Genomic DNA, 22,060 nt, shown 5'->3' with positions numbered 1-22,060 from the left:
ACGGACATCGCTTAATCGATTCAGAAAGTGATTCTAAGTCGATCGGTATACTTTAAGGTGGGTGTTAGACTAATATTTTTGGGCGTTACAAACATCTGCACAAACGCATAATACCCTCCCCACTATGTGGTGTAGGGTATAAATATCTATTTTTTAGTTAGGCCAACTTTGACCCGAAGACATTATGAAGGATAAGAAAAACATAGCTTTGGTATGCCAGTTTTCATACAAGTATATGTATTAGTGCTACCAAAGCTCTGAAAGCATTCAACTTAATTGCGCGTAACAAAAATTCAAGATTTTTGCTCCAGGTCAAATATGACCCAAAGACCTTAAGTGCAAAAAATGTAATAGATATTTTTGTTGGCCTATTTTTTTTTAAAAAACTTAACGTATTTGTTGACATTTGAAATTAAATAAAATTCATAAAATATCAACCTCTCACTTTTAACAAAAAATTAAATTTTAATTTCAAAATTGGTCAAATTTGACCCGAAGACCCTATGAAGGTTGAGAGGCAGTATGGAAGAACATTTGTTAGACGGCCGAAGGGAAGCAGACTGGACCACGTGTACACAAATAAGACAGTCAAGTTTGGTGGTGGCATTAATATGGTTTTGAGCTGAATTTCAGGGAAAGGTAAGGATCCATTTCATATCATAAAATATACTATGATTGAAATTGGATACAGATCCGTTTTAAACGATGTTATGTATCCACGCAGATGAAAATATGCCTCTAGTTTGGAGATTCTAGCACGACAATGACCCAAAACATATTTCTACGTGTTACGCCCAATCGCCAGAACTTAATCCCATATAAAACCTATGAAAAATTGTAGATCGAAAAATACGGACTCGAAATTTTACCTCGAAGGATGCTAATTGTACCTTGTTCTAAATATCAGTTGATGATTAATTTTGTAAAGCGAGTTCGTGACTTTCGAATAAATATACTATACTGTATCATTCTCCATCACGATATTGTGAGCTCTCTCAGTTCGTTTCAGTTATGTAGCTATTTGAGTGCTCAAAAATGTATGAAACATAGAATGGTCCTTTTGTTTGCCCCAAAATGACATCAGACATTTATTTAAATAGTCTTCTAAACCGCAGATCTGCTTTGGCTCCTTTTTCCACATATCAAGTACAAGAATTAAAAGACTTCTGAAACACCATTTAATACGTTCAGAAACCCACGTTTTCTAGTAACTCGTTTAGAGTGAAAAAGGCTCTACGAATAAGCATTCTGAGAAGTGCATGCTGCATATTCAAACATTTGACTTTTGATTAGCTAGAAAGATTTTTAAGCATTGACCTGAAGTCCATTTAATTTATTGAGCAGGACAAATAGGAATATAAGTTCGTTGTAGTGAAACAGACAAGAGCCTCTGGTGTGAATCGAAGATACACCCTACAAACTGATAGAGTTGGTATTATGCTAGTCTATTAGTTTGTTAGGATACCCAATATCAAGGATTTCCAGTATTTCATCTGGATTGGTTAGTTCGTCGGGAACAAGGGCAGTGGACATATGGCCTCGTGATATATCGCCAACAGAGACCACTACCAGTCTAGCTCCATCCGCCTTCTAACTGAGTTTGAACAGGCCATCAGTTTCACCCGACCACGATACCATCCGACATCATCACACTGAGGACGGGACCTGCGTTCTCCTTGAGAACTCCCCAGAACACTTCCATCAATTTTCTACGCACCTGAGGAAGAAAATCCTGAAATGTTTTTCAGTAAAAAAGTACAACTAACTAAAGATCTAAAAAGTATTGACTACTATCGAGTATCCAAAAAAATGTATTGAAAATATAATATTGAGTAGTCAAATCTAACCACATTTCAGAACTCTACTGCAGAAGTCATTTGATGGACAGATCGGAACCATTAATAAGGAAATCTTTAGACACTAGCTTCATAGAGAAACCATACAAGACAGCCATATAAATATGGCCAGCAGTACACATCTCGTGAATAGGAAACGAAATGGCGTTCGGTAAGTATGAAAACAGACTCGAACTTCCCTTCAACATGGAATGGATTCTTCTGAAAAAAATATAAAAAATCTAAAGGGTATTTAATTAAGCGTTTCCTATCTTTAAATTTAAATAAAACAAAGTGTGTGTTTCAGATATCATCGACATTTTTTACTCATTTCAAAGGTCGTGCAAATGTCAGCGAATCTGAAATGTCCTATTTTCCATAACTTTGCCACATAAATCAGTCTAAATTTGACCGATGACATGAGTTATGTTGGCTTTGTGGACTGCTGTAGTTAAGAAAACCCCACAAGAAGAAGGCCAACGAGGTCAAATCGTGGCCAGTTCACATCACCTCCACGTGATAAGACCATGCCCTCAAATCGCTCGTGTGGAATTTCCAATTGGACTGCCCGCGATGCATTGGACTTTCTTAAATTTCATGTGGATTGGTATTGTCCCAAATTCGAGAATTTTGTTTGTAAAATGGGTGTAGCACGGGGAACGCTTCCCCAACAGAAGACCCATTTTGATAAAATAATTTTATCATTTGTATTTGAGGTTCTCAAAGAAAAATTTCGACTGATAACATGTAAAACGTTATTTTGAATGCAATTTTTAAAGACTTGCAGTATTAACCTCGTAGAAAGTATTTTTCAAGTTTGGCTGTTTTAATTTATTTTCGCCCACTGTGTGAGGGTTATACTGATCAAGTCAATGGGAGAAATATTAAATAACTATTGAGTTTTAGGTGGGATAAAGTTTATTTTTTTTGTTTTATAATACTTTATACTAGCTGTTATAGTTTTTTTTTAATTTTTTTGTTAAAGTTTTGAATTGTTTTAAACAAATGCTACGTAACTAATACAACTACCAACGAAAGTCAAGAGAGTAATAAATTTCAACTGTTTCCAAAACAAAACAACAGCAAACAATTCGATACGATACAATTTAACAAAAAAAAATAAAATAAACTTAATAATAATGTGTGAAAAATATTGAAACTAAAAAAATAAAACAACAAAAATATAAAAAGTTTAAAACAGACAAACGAAAGTAAAAAAACTTATTTAAATTTGAATTAAAAACGAGATCGATCACAAAGTAGGTATAGAGTCATAAATGAAAGTCCATTATTAATACCTATTTTAAACAAAGATTTAAATTTATACAAGAAATCGAATTGAAAATTAGCATATTCTCTAAAAAAATTCTTTAAAATGTGTAAAGCAGATTAAAAACCAAAGAAATATGCAAAAATTACGAAAAATTATAATGATTTAAACCGAAAATTGCATAATTCGTTGGTTTGGCTTTAAATGGTTTCTTTTGCAAACTTTTGTTAAGTATTTCTTAGTAACTTAATGTTGTTTTTTTTAGTTTTTTACAAACAATTCCGTTTATTTCATTTCAGTTAATTTAACTTTAACTCTTTTTCTCTCTCCTTCTCTCTTATTTTTTCATCTGTATATTTTTGTTAAACTTCTTTTAAATTTTATTTTACAAGGGCATTTACTTTTTTTATTACACTTTTTTTCTGTTTGAATTCTTTTTCATTTATAATTTATTTTTAATAAAAAACAAGCTTTTTACTGATTTAAATAATTATATGCAGCAGTATTTTTACAATTTTTTCTTTATTATTTTGTATTTTTAGGGGGTTTCTCTTGTTGTTTATACACAAAAATTATTAGGTATTTTTTTGTTTTATTATTTCCAATAATGTTCACTTTTTTTCAGTTGAATTAGGTTTATTGTTGTTGTTTTTTATTTTAATTTTTGATTTAAATGGGGGGTTTCAAGTTTATCCGCTTTTGTTTTTAGTTGTAGAGTTGAGACAACTCATCCGTTTGAAACCCGTGCCGAAACTGTGCTCAAATCGTATGTACAATATCGTTATTAACCTGTTGGCAACAGCTATTAAGCAGTATTTTTTTTGTTAGTCTTTGTTGTTTTATTAGCTGTTGTGGTAGTAGTAGTTGTTGTTGTTATTGTTGTTTTTGGTTTAGTACAGCTCTAAATGAGCATAAAGATCTTGGCTTAAATGCATTTGTTTTGTTGGCCGTTAATACATTGTATGTGTCTCCCTCTTTGGCATACCAACGAACTTTTAGTTTTAACAGAGAGTGTTTGGATGCAGTATTGTTGTGTGTGTGAGTGTTTGTGATTAAACATCTGTTTTGACAGCTGATTTGTTGTGGTTGTTAAACTGTTCTCATTTGTTTAGTGCAGTATACTTTTAGGCGGCAATAATAGTTAATACATTAAGCACTTAGTTGACGGTTAAAAATTAGCTTCTAACCAAGAAAACAATAAAAGAAATGATAATTTAGATAAAAACTATTTTTAAAACTATATTCCGTAATTTCAGTTCTCAAAAACATGACTTTTTACCAAATATAATTATGTACATATGTATTTCTATGAAATTTTTTTTTTTAATTTATTAGGCCTAACAATAGGTATTTAAATCATATAACTAAAATTAAAACTAATTGCTTTCTAACAAGAGCATTGATTGATAAATGAACCTATTCTTAGCGGAATGGTAGATCGGCTCTACGAAGCCTTGTTTTAATATTTTCTATAAAAACTGGTTGTTAGTTCAATGTTTCCTTAAAGAACCGATCTTTATTTCACTATATTCTATAAGAACCGGTTCTTTTTTCATTATATTCTATAAGAAACGGTTATTATTTCAATTATTCTATAAGAACTGTTTTTTATTTTATTATATTCTATAAGAACTAGTTCTTATTGCGATATTTTCTATAAGAACCGGTTCATATTTCATTATTTTCTATAACACCCGGTTCATATTTCTTTATATTATACCCTTCACCTTCGTGAGAAGTGTATTTATAAGTTTGTCATTCCGTTTGTAATTTCTAAATTTTTCATTTCCGACTCTATAAAGTATATACATATATTCTGGATCCTTATAGATAGCGGAGTCGATTAAGCCATGTCCGTGTGTCTGTCGGTCCGTCTGTCTGTTGAAATGAATTTTCTGAAGACCCCTGATATCTTCGGGATAATTTTGTAAGACATGCTTTCGAGAAGTTTGCTATTTAAAATCAGCAAAATCGGTCCACAAATGGCTGAGATATGAGGAAAAAACCAGGACAACCTCGATTTTTGACCTATATGTATCTGGAGTACTAAGTCATTATTATAGACAGTATAGATATCTAATGATAGATATTTCAAAGACATTTGCAACGAAGTATATAAGACCATAGTAAGTTGGACCTACAATGGGTCAAAATCGGAAAAAATATTTTTTAACCCGAATTTTTTTTCACCAAAAAAAATTTAAAAAACAAAAAATTTAAAAAAAACAATTCAAAATTTTTTTTCCAAAAAACTGCAAAAAAAAATAAATTTTGTTCACCTAAAAATATATAAATGTTTACAACACAAAGCCATCTCCTGATACCTTACGTTGGTAACAACTACCCAAATGATTATAAATACTAAAGTGTTTTCAACATTATATCCATTGATGTCTTACCTCTATCAGTATTTTCTGTCGACTGAGTTGCTGCGTTAAACTTTGATTCAATTTGAAAGTTAAAATTTAATCAGAGTTAAAAAATAAAATGAACCAATTAATCACAGTCAAACGAGATAAAACATTAGCAAAATTAAAAACCTATCTGCCAAATCTCTTTCGCCGTTCTTATCCAAAGAAAACCGGAACATTATTATACAACTAAATAAAACTTAACGAATGTAAATATCAATTTATCAGATTTTTACCACACAAAAACGTGATAAAATTTAATAAAACATAAAGATAACTGCAGAAACAACTAAAAACCCAACAACCTACAACAATCAATACGATTTTGATGTATAAAGACAAATTTGAAACAAAACTTTTCTTTAATACAACACGACAAAGCCGCATACCAAGATCAAAGAGCAGCAGAGAGACAACCAACCCAACAATGTGGCAAACATGTAAAATTTTAGTTTATTTTACAACGATCGTTGTCACAGCAAACAGTAAATCGATTGAAAAGACTCAGCAAGAGAATATAGAAATATTAACGGAGAGTTTTGCACAAGGATGGAAGGCGTTTTGTAAGTTTAGAAAAATCTTAACAAAATAAAATTATTTATCAAATTTTTTAAACTTATGCTAGGTGAAGCTCCCGTAGATGAGGGTGTCATGTCTTTGTTTGATGGCATCAATCCCAGTGATACCACTATACATGTTTTGACTTTAAATAATCAAAGTGTGGAGCTGCCCATACGTGCTTTGTCGGAGTTAAGGGATTTTGATATAAATCCCAAACGCAAGACATTGCTATATGTCAATGGTTTCTATGCGGCTGATAGTTATTTTAGCATACAATCCCATTTACATATGCTGCAGTCTAGAAGACGTGAACTCAATGTTATTATAGTGAACTTTGCCAAGGATATACAGCAGCTGTACTATGCTCTGAGACATCATCTGTCATTGCAGGGTTATTTTGTTTCCAAAATCTTGGCTGTTTTAACCGAAAATGGCATAGATCCTAAGGATATTACAGTAGCAGGTCATTCGGTGGGTGCCAATGTGGCGGCTCTGGGTATTTCCACTTACTCTGAGGAATATTTCAACAACTACAAGCAGATTTCACACATAGGACAACTTATTGCCATAGATCCTTGTTCGTATATCTGCGGCTCCAATGATTTGTATGTACGTCGCAATGTCTCCTCTCGTGTGGTGGTCATACATGGCGAAGGCAATGTCTTTGGTGTACGCAATCCTATGGGCACCATAGACATCTATCCTAATGGTATTGGCTACTATCCTAAGAGACGTCTTCAGCCAGGCTGTGAAACATCCATATGCAGTCATATGTATCCTTTCCTATTGTTTATGGAGGCATTGGTTGAGGAAGTTCGCATACCCGCGGTGAAATGTGAAAGTTGGTTACAGTTTAGAGAACAAAATTGTGATTATACGAATACTTTAGATATGGGTGTTATTTATCCGGAAACAGCTAGAGGTTTATATTTTTGTGTTACACAACCTTATCCGCCGTTTACTTTAAGGGAGCAGGGTTTAAAGTATATTAGTCGAAGTAGAAGGAAATAAGCTGAAGGATTTAGTGTTAAAGGTAACAATTTTGTAAATTGTTAGATTCCTATTTTCTCGAGATATGTTTTTATGTTAAAGTAACCTTATATATTATATCGTTATGAAAACCAAGTGTCAAACATTTGGAAAATGGGTCTTAGTGTAATATAATAAAATTTATTTATGATGATTCGTAGTTTGTTTGATTTTTTTGTATAACCAACACTCAGGGGATACCCCTATATATGTAGTGCATTGTGTTGGTGTTAGGAAATAAAGTTATGGGAAGGAGGTAAGAGGGAGTAGTATTCGATACTCAAATTTATAGCAAATGGTCGCACGATCTGCGTGATAGTCGTGTGCTCCGAATGGAAGTGCACGTATTAAGTATAAGATTACTTATGTCTGCTAAGCCATACCCGTTGTAATATCTGTAAAATAAGGATAAGTTGCCCACATTCCGACGATGTTCTAAAGTATCGATAAACCGGGTAACAGTTTCATCACCTATAAGATCAACCCCTCTTTTTTGAACTCGGTCCAGCAGCTCTAGACTTGATATTGCAGCTCCGGACCATATGTGGAAATTATATTCCATTTTAGGACGAATGAAGCTGTATATAGCTGTATAAGCTCGGAAGGGGAGAAATATGACCGACACCGTCTCAAGAAACCCAAGCACCTGAAAGTTTCCTTCGCAGCATAGAATATATGATGATTCCAACGGACGTCACACTGTATTTTCGTACCTAGAACCAAAAGGTTATCTGAAACTCCAACAGTTGCATTACCCATACCAAGAATTGATTATGGTGAAATCTCAAGACGTTTCTGTGTCAATAGACAGTCCAGAGTTTTGAATTAAAATTAACTCGGTTCAATTCACCGCATCTGGAGATTGTTATACGGTCACGATTTATCGAGTCATCCATATTCATTCTTGTGAATGAATATGAGTGACAGATATTACTGTGATCCACGAAAGAATAAATTGGATTTGAAGTGATTGTTAGTAAATCATTCATGAAAATTAAAAAAGGCAAGGAGAAAGAACAGAGCCCTGGGGGATCCAGAGTTCAATACGAAGTTCTCCATATATTCCATAAAGGAAACTAGTAATAAAACGAGAAAATTGAACCCTGAAAAAAGGTTTGCCTTTTCCTTAGCTTTGTTTATAACACAATCCCCCGTAAGAAGAGGAGGAATTGAAGCACCGGTGTTGTTCCGAATCCTCTCGACAAAGGACCAAAAACTTTTGCTGTTTTTTGGGGGCTCAAAGTATTCTAATTCGTATGCCATGTTCGTAGCTAAGCCTTTCGCGATCGAGTATGTTCGTATAGTCATTACGTGCCGGTCTACAGTGTTGATCAGTATGGGGATTTTGCGTAATATCATATTTTTAGTTCTAACTGCCTCACGAAAAGTTCTATTAAACCAACATTTTTCCGTCGATTTGCTGGAAATTTTGCTTCTTGGTATGAAGAGTTACATCCCCAACAGAATCGTGTTCACTACCATCTCGGCAGCTGAGTCAATGTTATCGTCGAGGAAGCATAGTTTACAATTCAAGTTATCAAAGAAACTTTTGAGCTCATTCCAGTGTGACTTACCTTAGGATCAGGATGTCTTTCAGTAGTAGTACTTTTCAGTCCTTATTATCGGTAATAAACAGATAATACGACCTGAAAAGTACAGTTTCATTGATTACAATGAGACTGTCTGATAGCTGTTCCAAAGTAGTCAACACATTGGATTCACATATCGATTGCACAGAATCAGTGACATTACTAGCTATCTTACTGTTTATTTAACATGTACGGATGCTAATACATCTCAAATAGTCAGTTAACAAGACATCTCATAGACAGTCCAATAACCGATTGCTTGTAAACAAACCTTCCTCCGACAATTCTCCAATAGATTAAGACTGGTGGATAAAATAACTACTTTCTAAAGTACTGAGCAAAATAAACGTTCAAAGAGAATACACTCTAAGTTACTTAGAGACACTAAAGTGACAATTGTCTTCACGTTAGATTACATGCGATGTTTACAATAACCAATTGACTTCTCTCTGCACTACAAAGAGCACATAGGTGTCAAATCACCAAAAATATATAAATTGGAGTCAGCCAATTGATTAGACATTAGTGACAATTACTGACTACTTGCTTAACTGCTGCATAAGCTGTCATGATGTGGAAGATGAGGAGATAATTTTTAATCTCTGAAATAACTGTCTACATTCTCTTAAGGGAGGATGATTCTTCGGGAGTTAGTTCGAAATGGCAGATCTTTATCTGGGAAGGTTAAATTCTTTTATGCTTTAGTTGATATCTGACGTGAGAGAGATATCTCTTTCTTTATATCCCTTTTGTACTAATACTTTTCTTGTGACTTGTTTTTATTTATTTAACCTTTCACCATAATATTTCCAATAATATACCTCTATTTCTATTTCGTTGAATAACAATTTCAATATTTACATTATTTTTACGTACATATGTGCTATCATTTTATTAATTTTTAGTGCATATTCTTGGAAATAAATACGTTTTTTAAATATGTTTTCTTTTTAAATACAATACTTTAACATTACATGCAATTGAATTGTTGTAATTTTTATTTTATAAAGAAAATTTAGCTAATGAAACAAATTACACCGAGAATTAATCACTTAAACTCGGTAATTGATTCAAACAATTTGCTAATGAGGTAGTAACGGTTGAGTTATAGTACATTTAATTTTTTCCCTTTTACTAAACGACAATTTTCTAAGACAAAACTAAAAATCTTATTTCTTAATAATTTGTTTAATAAAAATAAAATTGAAACCAAAAATGTATTCATTTGTTTGTTAAATTAAAAGAAAATCATAAAATTTATTTGTTTTCAATGATAAAAACTCTTAACACTGAAAATTAAATTAAGAAATAATAATACAAAGAAAACTTAAGCAAATAAAAATTATAAATAATAAAAATAATAAAATTTAAAACTTAAAAATATGTATTTATATTCCTTAAAGAACATTTTAGTTAGATACAGTTTAGTTTGTATACTCATGTAAATAAATCTTTGAGTTGTATTTTTGTGTTTTTTTGTTTCTAATTTACTAAAAGGTTTTTGGGTTGGGTTTGTGATTAACTTAGAATTTAAGACCAGCTTGTACTTCAGACATAATGTTGGCTGACTTTTGCAATTGATCGATTTCGGTTTGGGTCAAGATTTGCTTGACAACATGGGTAACACCGTTGGCGTTCAATACACAAGGAAGAGAAAGGAAAACATCTTTGTCAATGCCATGTTCACCCTAAAAATAGAAACAGAAAGAAGATATTATTAAATATGTTATTAGATAAATAATAAAAGTTTAATAACTTACCTTAACAGAGGTAGAAACAGCAACAATGGCGCTAGTATTTCTCAAGATAGCTGAAGTCAAGGAAGCAGTACTGAGACCAATAGCCCAGGAGGTATAACCCTTTAGCTTAATGACTTCATAGGCTGAATCGACAACTTGTTTGTGCACCTCATTCCATTTCTCGGGATCTTCGCTAGAGCCAATGCTGGGGTTCAATTCACGCAAGCGCACGCCAGCAATGTTGACACCAGACCATACGGGCACGGAGCTATCACCGTGCTCACCAATAATCCAGCCGTGGCAAGAGGTAGGGGCAACACCCAAACGTTGAGACATCAAGAAACGGAAACGAGACGAATCCAAATTGGTGCCGCTGCCAATGACACGGTTCTTGGGCAAACCAGACAATTTCCAGGCAACATAGGTCATGATGTCCACAGGATTGGAGACCATCAAAAGAATGGTATCGGGACTGTTTTCAACCAATTTAGGAATGATGTGCTTCAAAATGTCAGTGTTACGCTGTACCAACGACAAACGAGACTCGCCCTCCTTTTGTCTGACGCCAGCGGTGACAATGCACAATCTGGAGTTGGCCGAATCGGCATAATCTGTACTGGCGGTGATCTTGGGATTCTTCAAGAAGTTGGAACCATGTTGCAAATCCATCATTTCACCCATCAACTTGTCTTTGCACACATCCATGAGACAGACTTCGCTGGAGACATTTTGTGCCAAAATACTGAAAGCGCAAGCCATACCGACTTGACCGATACCAACAATGGTAACCTTGTTGCCACCCGAGGGCAATACTTCGGCAACTTGGTTCATGAGATTTTCCTTAACGGTGGCCATTTTGTTTTAGGCTGTAAGAGAATGAAAGAAATTGAAAGGAGATTTATTAGTTTAAATGGGAAAATGTTTTAATATTTAAATTTACTACAAACTATAATTCGGATCGGGAATAACAATTTAACAATTAGAGCAGGCGCGGATCCAGGATGTGAAAAAAGGAAATTTCGCACCCAAAACCGAAAAGTTTTAATAGAGCTATATTCAGTCTATGCCACTTTAAAATACAAATTTGAAATAATTTTAAGTAAAATTTTTTCCGAAAATTAGTTTTGAATTTTTTTTCGAATTTTTTTTTTAAATTTTTTTCGAAAGTTTTTTTTAAATTTTTTTCGAAATTTATTAATGAAAAAAATGTATGACAAAAATTTTTTTGGTGACAAAAAATTCGGGTTAAAAAATATTTCTCCCGATTTTAACCCATTGTAGGTCCAACTTACTATAGCCTTATATACATCGTTGCAATGGACTTCGAAATATCATTAGGTATCCATATTGCCTATATTAAAGACTGGTTATCCAGATTTAAGTCAAAAATAGGCCAAAAATCGAGGTTGTCCCGGTATATTCCTTATTTCTCAGCCATTTGTGGGCATATTTTCTCGAGCTGGGAGAATTCCGAATATATTGATGTTTGATGTTGTTTGTTAATTATTTAGGGGCTACGAAAAGTTGATTTCAACATACAGACGGACAGACGGACATGGCTATATCGAATTCGCTATCTATAACGATCCAGAATATATGTATATACTGAGTAGGGTAGGAAAACAAACGGAATGACAAAATTATCTTAACCTTTGCTACTCATGGTAAAGGATATAAAAAGGAAAAAAAGAAAAATGTCAAATAAATTTTACTTTATTTACCCCCTCCCCCTTGACCAGGATTCGTGCCTGAATTAGAGTGATCATTTGTTAAAGCAATCATTCTAATTCAAATTATTTTGTTATTATTAAATAAGAAAAGAAAACTATTAAATTATTAATAATTTTTCAGCGAACTTTGTATCCAAATAAACAGCATCACGCGTGTTCCATTTATTTTGAATTGTTTTTTTTCACACAAATGACAGCCAAAAATAAAGATTTTCAAAATAGATATTTTATGAGGGTTTTTGGAATGGAAAAGAGCACAGGGAGGGGTGTTTTTATAGCAGCAAAGTTTAGTTTGTATTAATGTTAAAATAACCTTCAGCAAGGTTAATTTAATGGAATTCTGTAGACTACAAAATAATACCAGCAGCAAAAAAGCACACACAGAAAAACAACACACAACAAATAAACTTTAACGCATAGATACACAAATACCCCTGCAAAGAATACGCATTCAATAGATAAAATATTATCAAAATAATAATAAGTAAAGAGAAAATACCAAAATGACTTAACAAATTTTTATTAAATGACTTTAAATTATTATTAAATTAAAGACACATAAATTAAAAAAAACCCAAAAAATGGAAATACTATACAAATGTCTGAATAAATGTAATCGCTTCACTTTGAAAAACTTTAAATATTCAATGTTTTTTTAAAAAAAAAAATTGTATTGAAATATTTTCCAAATATTGAGTTAAAAATGTCTTTATAGTACCAAGTACCAAAGTTATTATTTACTACTGTTTTATTATGATTAATGGTTATTTTATATTTATTTTTGTTCACGTGCCTTTTTATTTAAAAATAAATGATTCATTATTACTGTATTTATTTATATAAAAAAATATTTTTTTTCTTAATAATTACTACTAATTACTATTAATAATATTAAAACATTTATGTCTCTATATCAATAAATATTTGATTAATAATAAACTACCATAACAAATTATCGCCAATCCCTATAGATTAAAATATGCAACTAACAATATTGTTAATACTCGTATTAAACTACTTCGATGACATTTTATCTTATCAGGGCATAAAAAAAACATATAATGTTTGCATTTAAAAAAAAAACAAGGTACAAGTATTTATTTACTGGGGGTACTTCAATTTTTATTAAAGTTGAGTACTTTAATTGTAAGTTTTTACTATGACCTTGCAGCAAAGTCAAAGTCTAAATCAAATATTTTTGATTTTGTTTTGTTATGAACCAGGAAAACAGCTGGTTTTTGTACATATTCCGGGGTTTTAAATATTAAAAGCGCATGACTGCTACGAAAGTAAAATTTGTTTGTGAGTTTTTGTTCAATTTTCTTTTGCTGCAAGGTTATGTTAAGGTGAATAAACCTTTAAAATTTGTGGCGTATTTCTTTGATTTAAGGGAAGTAAAGAAAAGTTTTTGGTCAAAATAGTATAGAAGAAGAAGTAGGAAGGAAAGAGAAGCTGAAATGTAATGGAATTTTTAAGCAGCTTTAGAAGAATTTTCTTGGTTTTTTTAGGTCGAAATAATAACAATGAATTAATATTATTTTTAATAGAAAAAATTTTATTTTTGAACAATGTTTTACTGAAGTTCATATACAAAAACAAATTACTCAGCAGGACTAAATCCACAGGTTCGACTAAAAGAATATAAAAAACCCATAGGATCCACTGTGAAAAGAATATATGATTAAGAACTATTTTGTCTTACTGATATTTTGCCAAATATATATATGAAAATGGAAAGTATAAAAAAAATATAGATATTATTGCCTAACCCCCTGTCTATACCTGACAAATTTTTATCATGATAAACTTCAAAATAGTTGTCAAGATAAAAAATTATTACGTAAGGTCTCCATTTATTAGTATTATTGCTTCGTTATGACAAAATTGTTAGTGCTTTTGCTCAGACAACTTTGTCTTGACAACAAACGTCATTAATTGTTATGATAAATATTTGTGAAGTATAGACAGGGGGTGAATTTGTTATAAACATTTTGATCAGCTGTCAGTATGACAGGTTTTATAATAAGTGTTACTTAAACTTTGTCTTGACAACAAACGTCATTAATTGTTATGATAAATATTTGAATTTGTGAATTTGTTATAAACATTTTGATCAGCTGTCAGTATGACAGGTTTTATAATAAGTGTTAGTGAGAAACTACGATATTTTAGTACTATTTGAACTAGTTGAAATTTAGCCAAATATATGACAATGTTAGAAGAACTCATGCACAACAAGAAAATGTTTCTAAAAATGTATATCAAGGCCTATTTTTGCGAACCACCCTAAAATTCCCTTTTTATTGTAGGCGGAGGGGCGTGTCAAATCATACTGATATTCTGACACTTTAAACGGGCTCAATATCCTGATTAATACTTATTGTATTGACTTTTTGGTGGTGGGCGAAGAGGCGTGTCAAATCTTATTTTCGATATTGAAGTATATAATTCAATTCAGCTTAATAATACTTATTGAAACAATTGCTTGTAATTGGCTAAAATTTAAAAAAAAAAAATATTTTCGTTAAAATTAGTCCAAGCACTTAAAAATTTTGTTGCAAATTGACTTGATGCAAATATAATTATGTTTTAAACTTGAAAAATATTTATAAAAATTAAATATTTTTCAAACAAAAAACGTATGGCTTGAATTTATGTTTCCTTTTTACTGGAGAATGCTATTGATATAAAGTGTACTACAACTATAATTCAATAGATTGACTCTAATTCAAAGCTTGAATTGCACTTGCTTTGCACTTGCTTTCTACTTGAATTCCAGTAAAAATCCTCAAATTTTTATCATAAATTTTAGATAATTTCAATGCAAATATTTGGCTATTTAAAATTTATGTAATATTTCATAATATGAAAATTTGTAACGAATTCCTAATTCCTCGCTAATCGCTCGAATATAGCTGATTTGTTTATCAACGTTTACTATTAAGTTGACATTTTTCTAAAGTTACCCATTACACTAGACTCTCTAGTGACTAGAAACAGTAAACAAATAGCAAGAACAACTTAGATGATAACTGAGATAGTGTAAAGTAGGGTTTTATAGATGAAACCAAAATTTAGACATTTTCTAATTTATGAAAACTTTTAAACTTGTTCAATACTAATTAAAATATATCAAGGCTTTAAATCATCAAATTAAAAGTTTAATCAGTTTTTGAAGAATCTGGTCATACAGACTTTTTTCAGATAGAGTTTTAGAAATCAATTTTCGACCTTTTTTCCCATATAATTCATGGTGTGCAGGTAGCTTCGACTTGGTCTGATCCATTTTGTGCAAATTTGCGCAATATATTTCATAAACCCACTATTTTAAATTTATAATAAATAAATACAATAAATGTTTTAAAAAATACTTTTTTAAAATTGTATACAATTAAATTCTAAAAACTCCTAAAGAATATGAAATCTTTGGAACAAACGATGGAAACCATAGTCTAAACGATTTTGTTAATATTCTTGCTGCTGGATAATATTTTCGATACACAACGCTAATTATTCATCATTCTGTTCCAAAGACACTGAATTTTCAATAGATTTTCATTTAATTATGTGAGTTCAAGTTTGAGAGTTTAAATTGTTGCGCAAATTTGAATTGCGGGCCTGTAAAAATGTACATATTGCCCAGTATGCGAGAAGATTTTTTAAAAACTTTAAATATGTATATTCACTGACTACCTAGATTTAAAGGTTTAAGTTTAATTATTATAGAAAATTTTATTTCTAGAGATTTTTGTGCTGAGAATTCAGACTAAAATGTTCAATTAAATATTACTTGAAAAGAAACAAAAATAAGTAGTTCAAAATCTGTGAATTTAAGACAAATGAGGAGCCGCAGAACAAAAGGTACTTTTTCGAATTTTTTTACAAATAGATTTTTTGTTATTTTTATAATATTTGGGTTGAAATCTTGTAGAAAAAATCAATTTCCCCAAATTTTTAAATTTTCAAAAAAGTACCTTTTGTTCTGCGGCTCCTCAAATATGATAAAAAAAACAATCATTTTAATCACACAAACAGAATAGAAATGTTTCAAAGTGCCTTAAGGGAGTCTATTTATACTAGGAAGGGAACTGAACTAAAAGCCATGTTAAAGTTACTATTCATTTTATGCGAGAACCGCTCCCAAAGAACCATTTCCATAACTAGTTCTGTACAGTTCCCTATTTGTAATTGTTTAATGAAATCAAAATATAAAATTTTGATTTTGGAATGGTTCTAAATCCCAAATGAAGTTAAGCTTAAAATTACTGATTTTTAAATGTTAAAAATACTGTACTGAAATTGTTCTGCAATGCCTATAAGTATAAGACTTTTGTAATCAGAACTATGAATTGTATTAGCAATAAGTTATATGGGTGGTTCACAGATGTCGCTTTAAAATATAGAGGTTATTTTCATTACGATATTGAATATTGATGTGGAACATGGGTAATTCCCTGAAAAAATTACCTTTTGTATAAAGGTTTATTTTTATTTTAATTATTATTTTTATTAAAGTTAAAACTGAACATTCATACAATTCATATATGTTTGCTTCATGTTGTTTATAAGACTAAGCCGTAAGAAACCTTCTTCAAGGTCAGATTAAAGCATAAAAGATTACTTGTAATGGTGGAATGTGGCAAATCTATAGCAATGAAAAATAAATCACCATATGGAATACCATTTTTTTTTCATAAAAACCCAGACTATAATAATTTATGCACAGTACCATAAACTTTAGTCCTTAATAAAGCCTTGTTATATGATGAACACGATTTACTAAATAATCCAGTATATTATAACGAAAAATGTGTATGTATATTAATTCCCAGAATTGTCGTTACTTTTACAAAATTCAAATAAAAAGAAAATCACATTAAATGCTTGACAAAAATCACATTAAATGCTTGACAGAATTTAATAAAATTAAATATTAATTGCTTAACATTTAATTATATTAAACACAAATGTATATGTTTTTTGTTAGCCTGGGTTTTGACACAGTTTTTTTTTTTCAAAACATTTACTTTTTATTTCATATCTTTTTTGTAAACTTAAATGACATCACTTTTTTTATAACAAATAACACAAAACAAAAGATATAATCACATGCAATTAAATTTATTAAACTCTCTCTCTAATTATTTTCTTTTTTTTAGTAGTTTTTTTAATTGTAATTGTTTAAATATTTTTTTTCTATTTTCCCAAAAAACTCACTTTTTGTTGAAGTTTAGTTCCAAAAATTTATTTAGATATTTTAAAGGAGAACGTCTGTTCTGTTAGCCGTTTGACAACGTACTGTCGGTTGTAGTTTTGTTAAATCCAAAAGGAAAATTGTGGTGAAATACTGTTGTAGCACAAGTATATTTATTGAAATTTATTTTTTATTATTATTTTTTTTGCTGCTTTGCTGGAAGTAAACTTTGTTGATTTGTTCGTTTACTACACTCTCGCTCACTAACTTTTTGTTAATTTGAAATTATGCCGGTTTTGCCGTTATTTATATACAACAAATGAACAAAATCATCATCCTCCTCGTACACTTTCTTAGTGGTGGTTTTTTTTTTCTCTTGCTCAGTACCCCCACTGCTCCACCGTACGAACACTCATCAGCTGCTCGTGCTTCTACTGCGACGCCAGCGTCACTGTTTAGTATGATGACGAAATTTATTTAGAATTGAATGAAAATTGTTTTGTCTGCTTCATCATCATACAAATGAGTTAGTTGTTGTTGAAATTTATTTTGTTAGTGGTTGGTTTTGATGACTGGGTTGGTTGGCATTCTAACGTACTCGTCGTCGTCGTTTAATGCATTCAGTTAACGCACGTTTTTGGATATTTGCTGTTGATGTTGTTGTTGGTAATATTCTTCTGGTTTTTTGGAATCCATTACTCTATGCGGCGTTCCAAGGTGACCTTTATTTTGTCTGTGTGTTTCATTCGTGTTGAGAAATTGTTGTGTTTGATATTGAGAGTCAGCAGAGGTCTTCTTTTACAAGACGAGAGGCGAAACTTTAACAAAATAAAAACAAAAATACGAGTAATAAAAACATTATACAAATTGTCTATACATTTTCGGCTTGGTAATAAATCAAAGAATTTTGAAAGTCAAATACAATGTCTATTCTATATCTATTGGATATTTGTTGAAGTTTCTCCGTCATAACAAAATATGGGCGGAATTATTGGAAATACAAAATATTCAGCTAAAGGAACAAAAAGTTGAATTAACTTTTTGGGGGTATGTACCTATGGGAATAACTAAGAAATTAGAACAGAACTAGAACAGAACTAGAACAGAACTAGAACAGAACTAGAACAGAACTAGAACAGAACTAGAACAGAACTAGAACAGAACTAGAACAGAACTAGAACAGAACTAGAACAGAACTAGAACAGAACTAGAACAGAACTAGAACAGAACTAGAACAGAACTAGAATAGAACAGAACTAGAACAGAACTAGAACAGAACTAGAACAGAACTAGAACAGAACTAGAACAGAACTAGAACAGAACTAGAACAGAACTAGAACAGAACTAGAACAGAACTAGAACAGAACAGAACTAGAACAGAACTAGAACAGAACTAGAACAGAACTAGAACAGAACTAGAACAGAACTAGAACAGAACTAGAACAGAACTAGAACAGAACTAGAACAGAACTAGAACAGAACTAGAACAGAACTAGAACAGAACTAGAACAGAACTAGAACAGAACTAGAACAGAACTAGAACAGAACTAGAACAGAACTAGAACAGAACTAGAACAGAACTAGAACAGAACTAGAACAGAACTAGAACAGAACTAGAACAGAACTAGAACAGAACTAGAACAGAACTAGAACAGAACTAGAACAGAACTAGAACAGAACTAGAACAGAACTAGAACAGAACTAGAACAGAACTAGAACAGAACTAGAACAGAACTAGAACAGAACTAGAACAGAACTAGAACAGAACTAGAACAGAACTAGAACAGAACTAGAACAGAACTAGAACAGAACTAGAACAGAACTAGAACAGAACTAGAACAGAACTAGAACAGAACTAGAACAGAACTAGAACAGAACTAGAACAGAACTAGAACAGAACTAGAACAGAACTAGAACAGAACTAGAACAGAACTAGAACAGAACTAGAACAGAACTAGAACAGAACTAGAACAGAACTAGAACAGAACTAGAACAGAACTAGAACAGAACTAGAACAGAACTAGAACAGAACTAGAACAGAACTAGAACAGAACTAGAACAGAACTAGAACAGAACTAGAACAGAACTAGAACAGAACTAGAACAGAACTAGAACAGAACTAGAACAGAACTAGAACAGAACAGAACAGAACTAGAACAGAACTAGAACAGAACTAGAACAGAACTAGAACAGAACTAGAACAGAACTAGAACAGAACTAGAACAGAACTAGAACAGAACTAGAACAGAACTAGAACAGAACTAGAACAGAACTAGAACAGAACTAGAACAGAACTAGAACAGAACTAGAACAGAACTAGAACAGAACTAGAACAGAACTAGAACAGAACTAGAACAGAACTAGAACAGAACTAGAACAGAACTAGAACAGAACTAGAACAGAACTAGAACAGAACTAGAACAGAACTAGAACAGAACTAGAACTAGAACAGAACTAGAACAGAACTAGAACAGAACTAGAACAGAACTAGAACAGAACTAGAACAGAACTAGAACATAACTAGAACAGAACTAGAACAGAACTAGAACAGAACTAGAACAGAACTAGAACAGAACTAGAACAGAACTAGAACAGAACTAGAACATAACTAGAACAGAACTAGAACAGAACTAGAACAGAACTAGAACAGAACTAGAACAGAACTAGAACAGAACTAGAACAGAACTAGAACAGAACTAGAACAGAACTAGAACAGAACTAGAACAGAACTAGAACAGAACTAGAACAGAACTAGAACAGAACTAGAACAGAACTAGAACAGAACTAGAACAGAACTAGAACAGAACTAGAACAGAACTAGAATAGAACTAGAACAGAACTAGAACAGAACTAGAACAGAACTAGAACAGAACTAGAACAGAACTAGAACAGAACTAGAACAGAACTAGAACAGAACTAGAACAGAACTAGAACAGAACTAGAACAGAACTAGAACAGAACTAGAACAGAACTAGAACAGAACTAGAACAGAACTAGAACAGAACTAGAACAGAACTAGAACAGAACTAGAACAGAACTAGAACAGAACAGAACTAGAACAGAACAGAACTAGAACAGAAATAGAACAGAACTAGAACAGAACTAGAACAGAACTAGAACAGAACTAGAACAGAACTAGAACAGAACTAGAACAGAACTAGAACAGAACTAGAACAGAACTAGAACAGAACTAGAACAGAACTAGAACAGAACTAGAACAGAACTAGAACAGAACTAGAACAGAACTAGAACAGAACTAGAACAGAACTAGAACAGAACTAGAACAGAACTAGAACAGAACTACAACAGAACTACAGAACTAGAATAGAACCAGAATAGAACCAGAACAGAACTAAAACAGAACTAGAAATTAACTCATTGAGAGGTTACCGAAACCGAACGATATTTGGAACTTAGTTATTGGGTGTATGACTTAAAAATGCGAGGATTATTTAGCTTTTATTTTAAAAAATTTTTACAATATAAATTTATTCAATGTATTGGCCATTGTTAACTATGACCTTTTCCATGTTTCTGGCAACATATGGATTCCGAATCAAAAGAACTGCTCATCTTTTGACGCTAAGAACAAATCAAGCTAGTTTCGAATACTCTGTTCTAAGGTGAATCGTATCCCAGAGAGAGTGTTCTGCATCGAAACAAATAGTATTCGGACTGGGCAAGGTCTGGATTGTAAGGCGGGTGAGGAAAAACTTCCATATTCTGTGCGTTTTTCGGCAAATGCTCACTTTAAACGAATCAGTGGCGTTCGGTACAGGTTCCATGTGATGGTCTGGCCAGATTTTAGCAGCGCGTAATAGATAGTACCCTTTTGCTCCCATCAGAGCATTACGTTAGTCCCCTTTTACAATGTAGAAATTGAAAGGCAGACATACGAAGTTTGTGGGCAAGGGGTTCAAGAGGTTGAGTGTGTATTACACAGGTTTAGGTTAGGTCAAAAGAGAATGAGAAAAATGTCTGCCTTTCAATTTCTGCATTGTAGAAGGGGACTTAGCGCCATGGATATTTGGATTTGGTGTCGATTCGGCTGGTTGACCGGACTTAACGTATGATCTCGTACGCTTTGGGTTTTCGTAATGGAAACTTCAATTCGTATGGTACACAATTTCCCTGTTTTTAGATGAATATCGCAGCTAGCAATTGTTTTGAAATTAGTGCTTATGTAGCTCCCAATTATAAAATAAATCTATGCGATGCCAGTTTTTGATACACCCCAGATTAAAAAATCACTCCGTTTTTGTACTCCTATTTCAGACTTTTAAAAATGTATGCAATTAATATCTTATTACATTTATTATTCCCTATATTTATAGATAGATCATTATCTAGTCGATGTTGTTTATATCAATTTCAATTTAAATATCTATTTGACTTTCATTTGAATTCAACCTAGATTTATTTTATATTTTTATTTTTTTATTTGTGGAATATTTGCAAGAGATAAAAAAATATACAAATAATGTATTCGAGTGCTTCCATGCTGAATTTAATACAAATCAATATTTTATCTGTGATCATTGACTGAAACATTCAGTTTTATTGCGTGAATCGCATGTGATTTACGGTAATGTGAGTTCTATGACAAACATATCATGAGAGTGATTGAAAATGCAAATCTTTTCGCTCATTTTTTGTTATTATTTTCAAAACTTTTAAAGGTATTGCGTAAAGTTTAATATGT

At 31.8% G+C, this 22,060-nt stretch overlaps 3 protein-coding genes across 6 annotated transcripts in view; 1 reads left to right on the top strand and 2 right to left on the bottom strand.

The window, feature by feature from the left end:
* Best2 (bestrophin 2) overlaps nucleotides 1-3,966 on the bottom strand; it is a 45,672-nt gene extending 41,706 nt beyond the window's left edge. Inside the window, exon 1 of one of the 4 annotated variants that reach the window (XM_065503589.1) lies at nucleotides 3,507-3,966. The gene's annotated coding sequence lies outside the window, so the exon portion shown is untranslated. Of the gene's footprint in view, nucleotides 1-3,494 lie in introns of all 4 variants that reach the window. The other 3 variants (XM_065503588.1, XM_065503587.1, XM_065503585.1) reach the window with 3 other exon arrangements.
* On the top strand, nucleotides 1,998-7,088 carry LOC135954093 (lipase member I). The gene is made up of 3 exons (XM_065504158.1): nucleotides 1,998-2,007; nucleotides 5,996-6,079; nucleotides 6,142-7,088. Exons 1-3 carry the CDS (start codon nucleotides 1,998-2,000, stop codon nucleotides 7,086-7,088), a joined length of 1,041 nt encoding a protein of 346 aa, XP_065360230.1.
* A 2,827-nt stretch (nucleotides 7,089-9,915) lies between these two features.
* Nucleotides 9,916-17,538, bottom strand: Ldh (Lactate dehydrogenase). The gene is made up of 3 exons (XM_065504382.1): nucleotides 17,382-17,538; nucleotides 10,456-11,300; nucleotides 9,916-10,383 (listed from the first exon to the last, which is right to left on the bottom strand). The coding sequence occupies exons 2-3, from the start codon at nucleotides 11,287-11,289 to the stop codon at nucleotides 10,219-10,221; spliced, it is 999 nt and encodes a 332-aa protein (XP_065360454.1). The 5' UTR covers nucleotides 11,290-11,300; nucleotides 17,382-17,538; the 3' UTR covers nucleotides 9,916-10,218.
* Between the last annotated feature and the right edge of the window lie 4,522 nt (nucleotides 17,539-22,060).

Source organism: Calliphora vicina, chromosome 3 (assembly GCF_958450345.1).
Source record: "Calliphora vicina chromosome 3, idCalVici1.1, whole genome shotgun sequence".
Lineage (NCBI taxonomy): Eukaryota > Metazoa > Arthropoda > Insecta > Diptera > Calliphoridae > Calliphora > Calliphora vicina.
The sequence above is the reverse complement of the archived record's forward strand: the minus strand, read 5'-3'. Positions and strand labels throughout refer to the sequence as shown.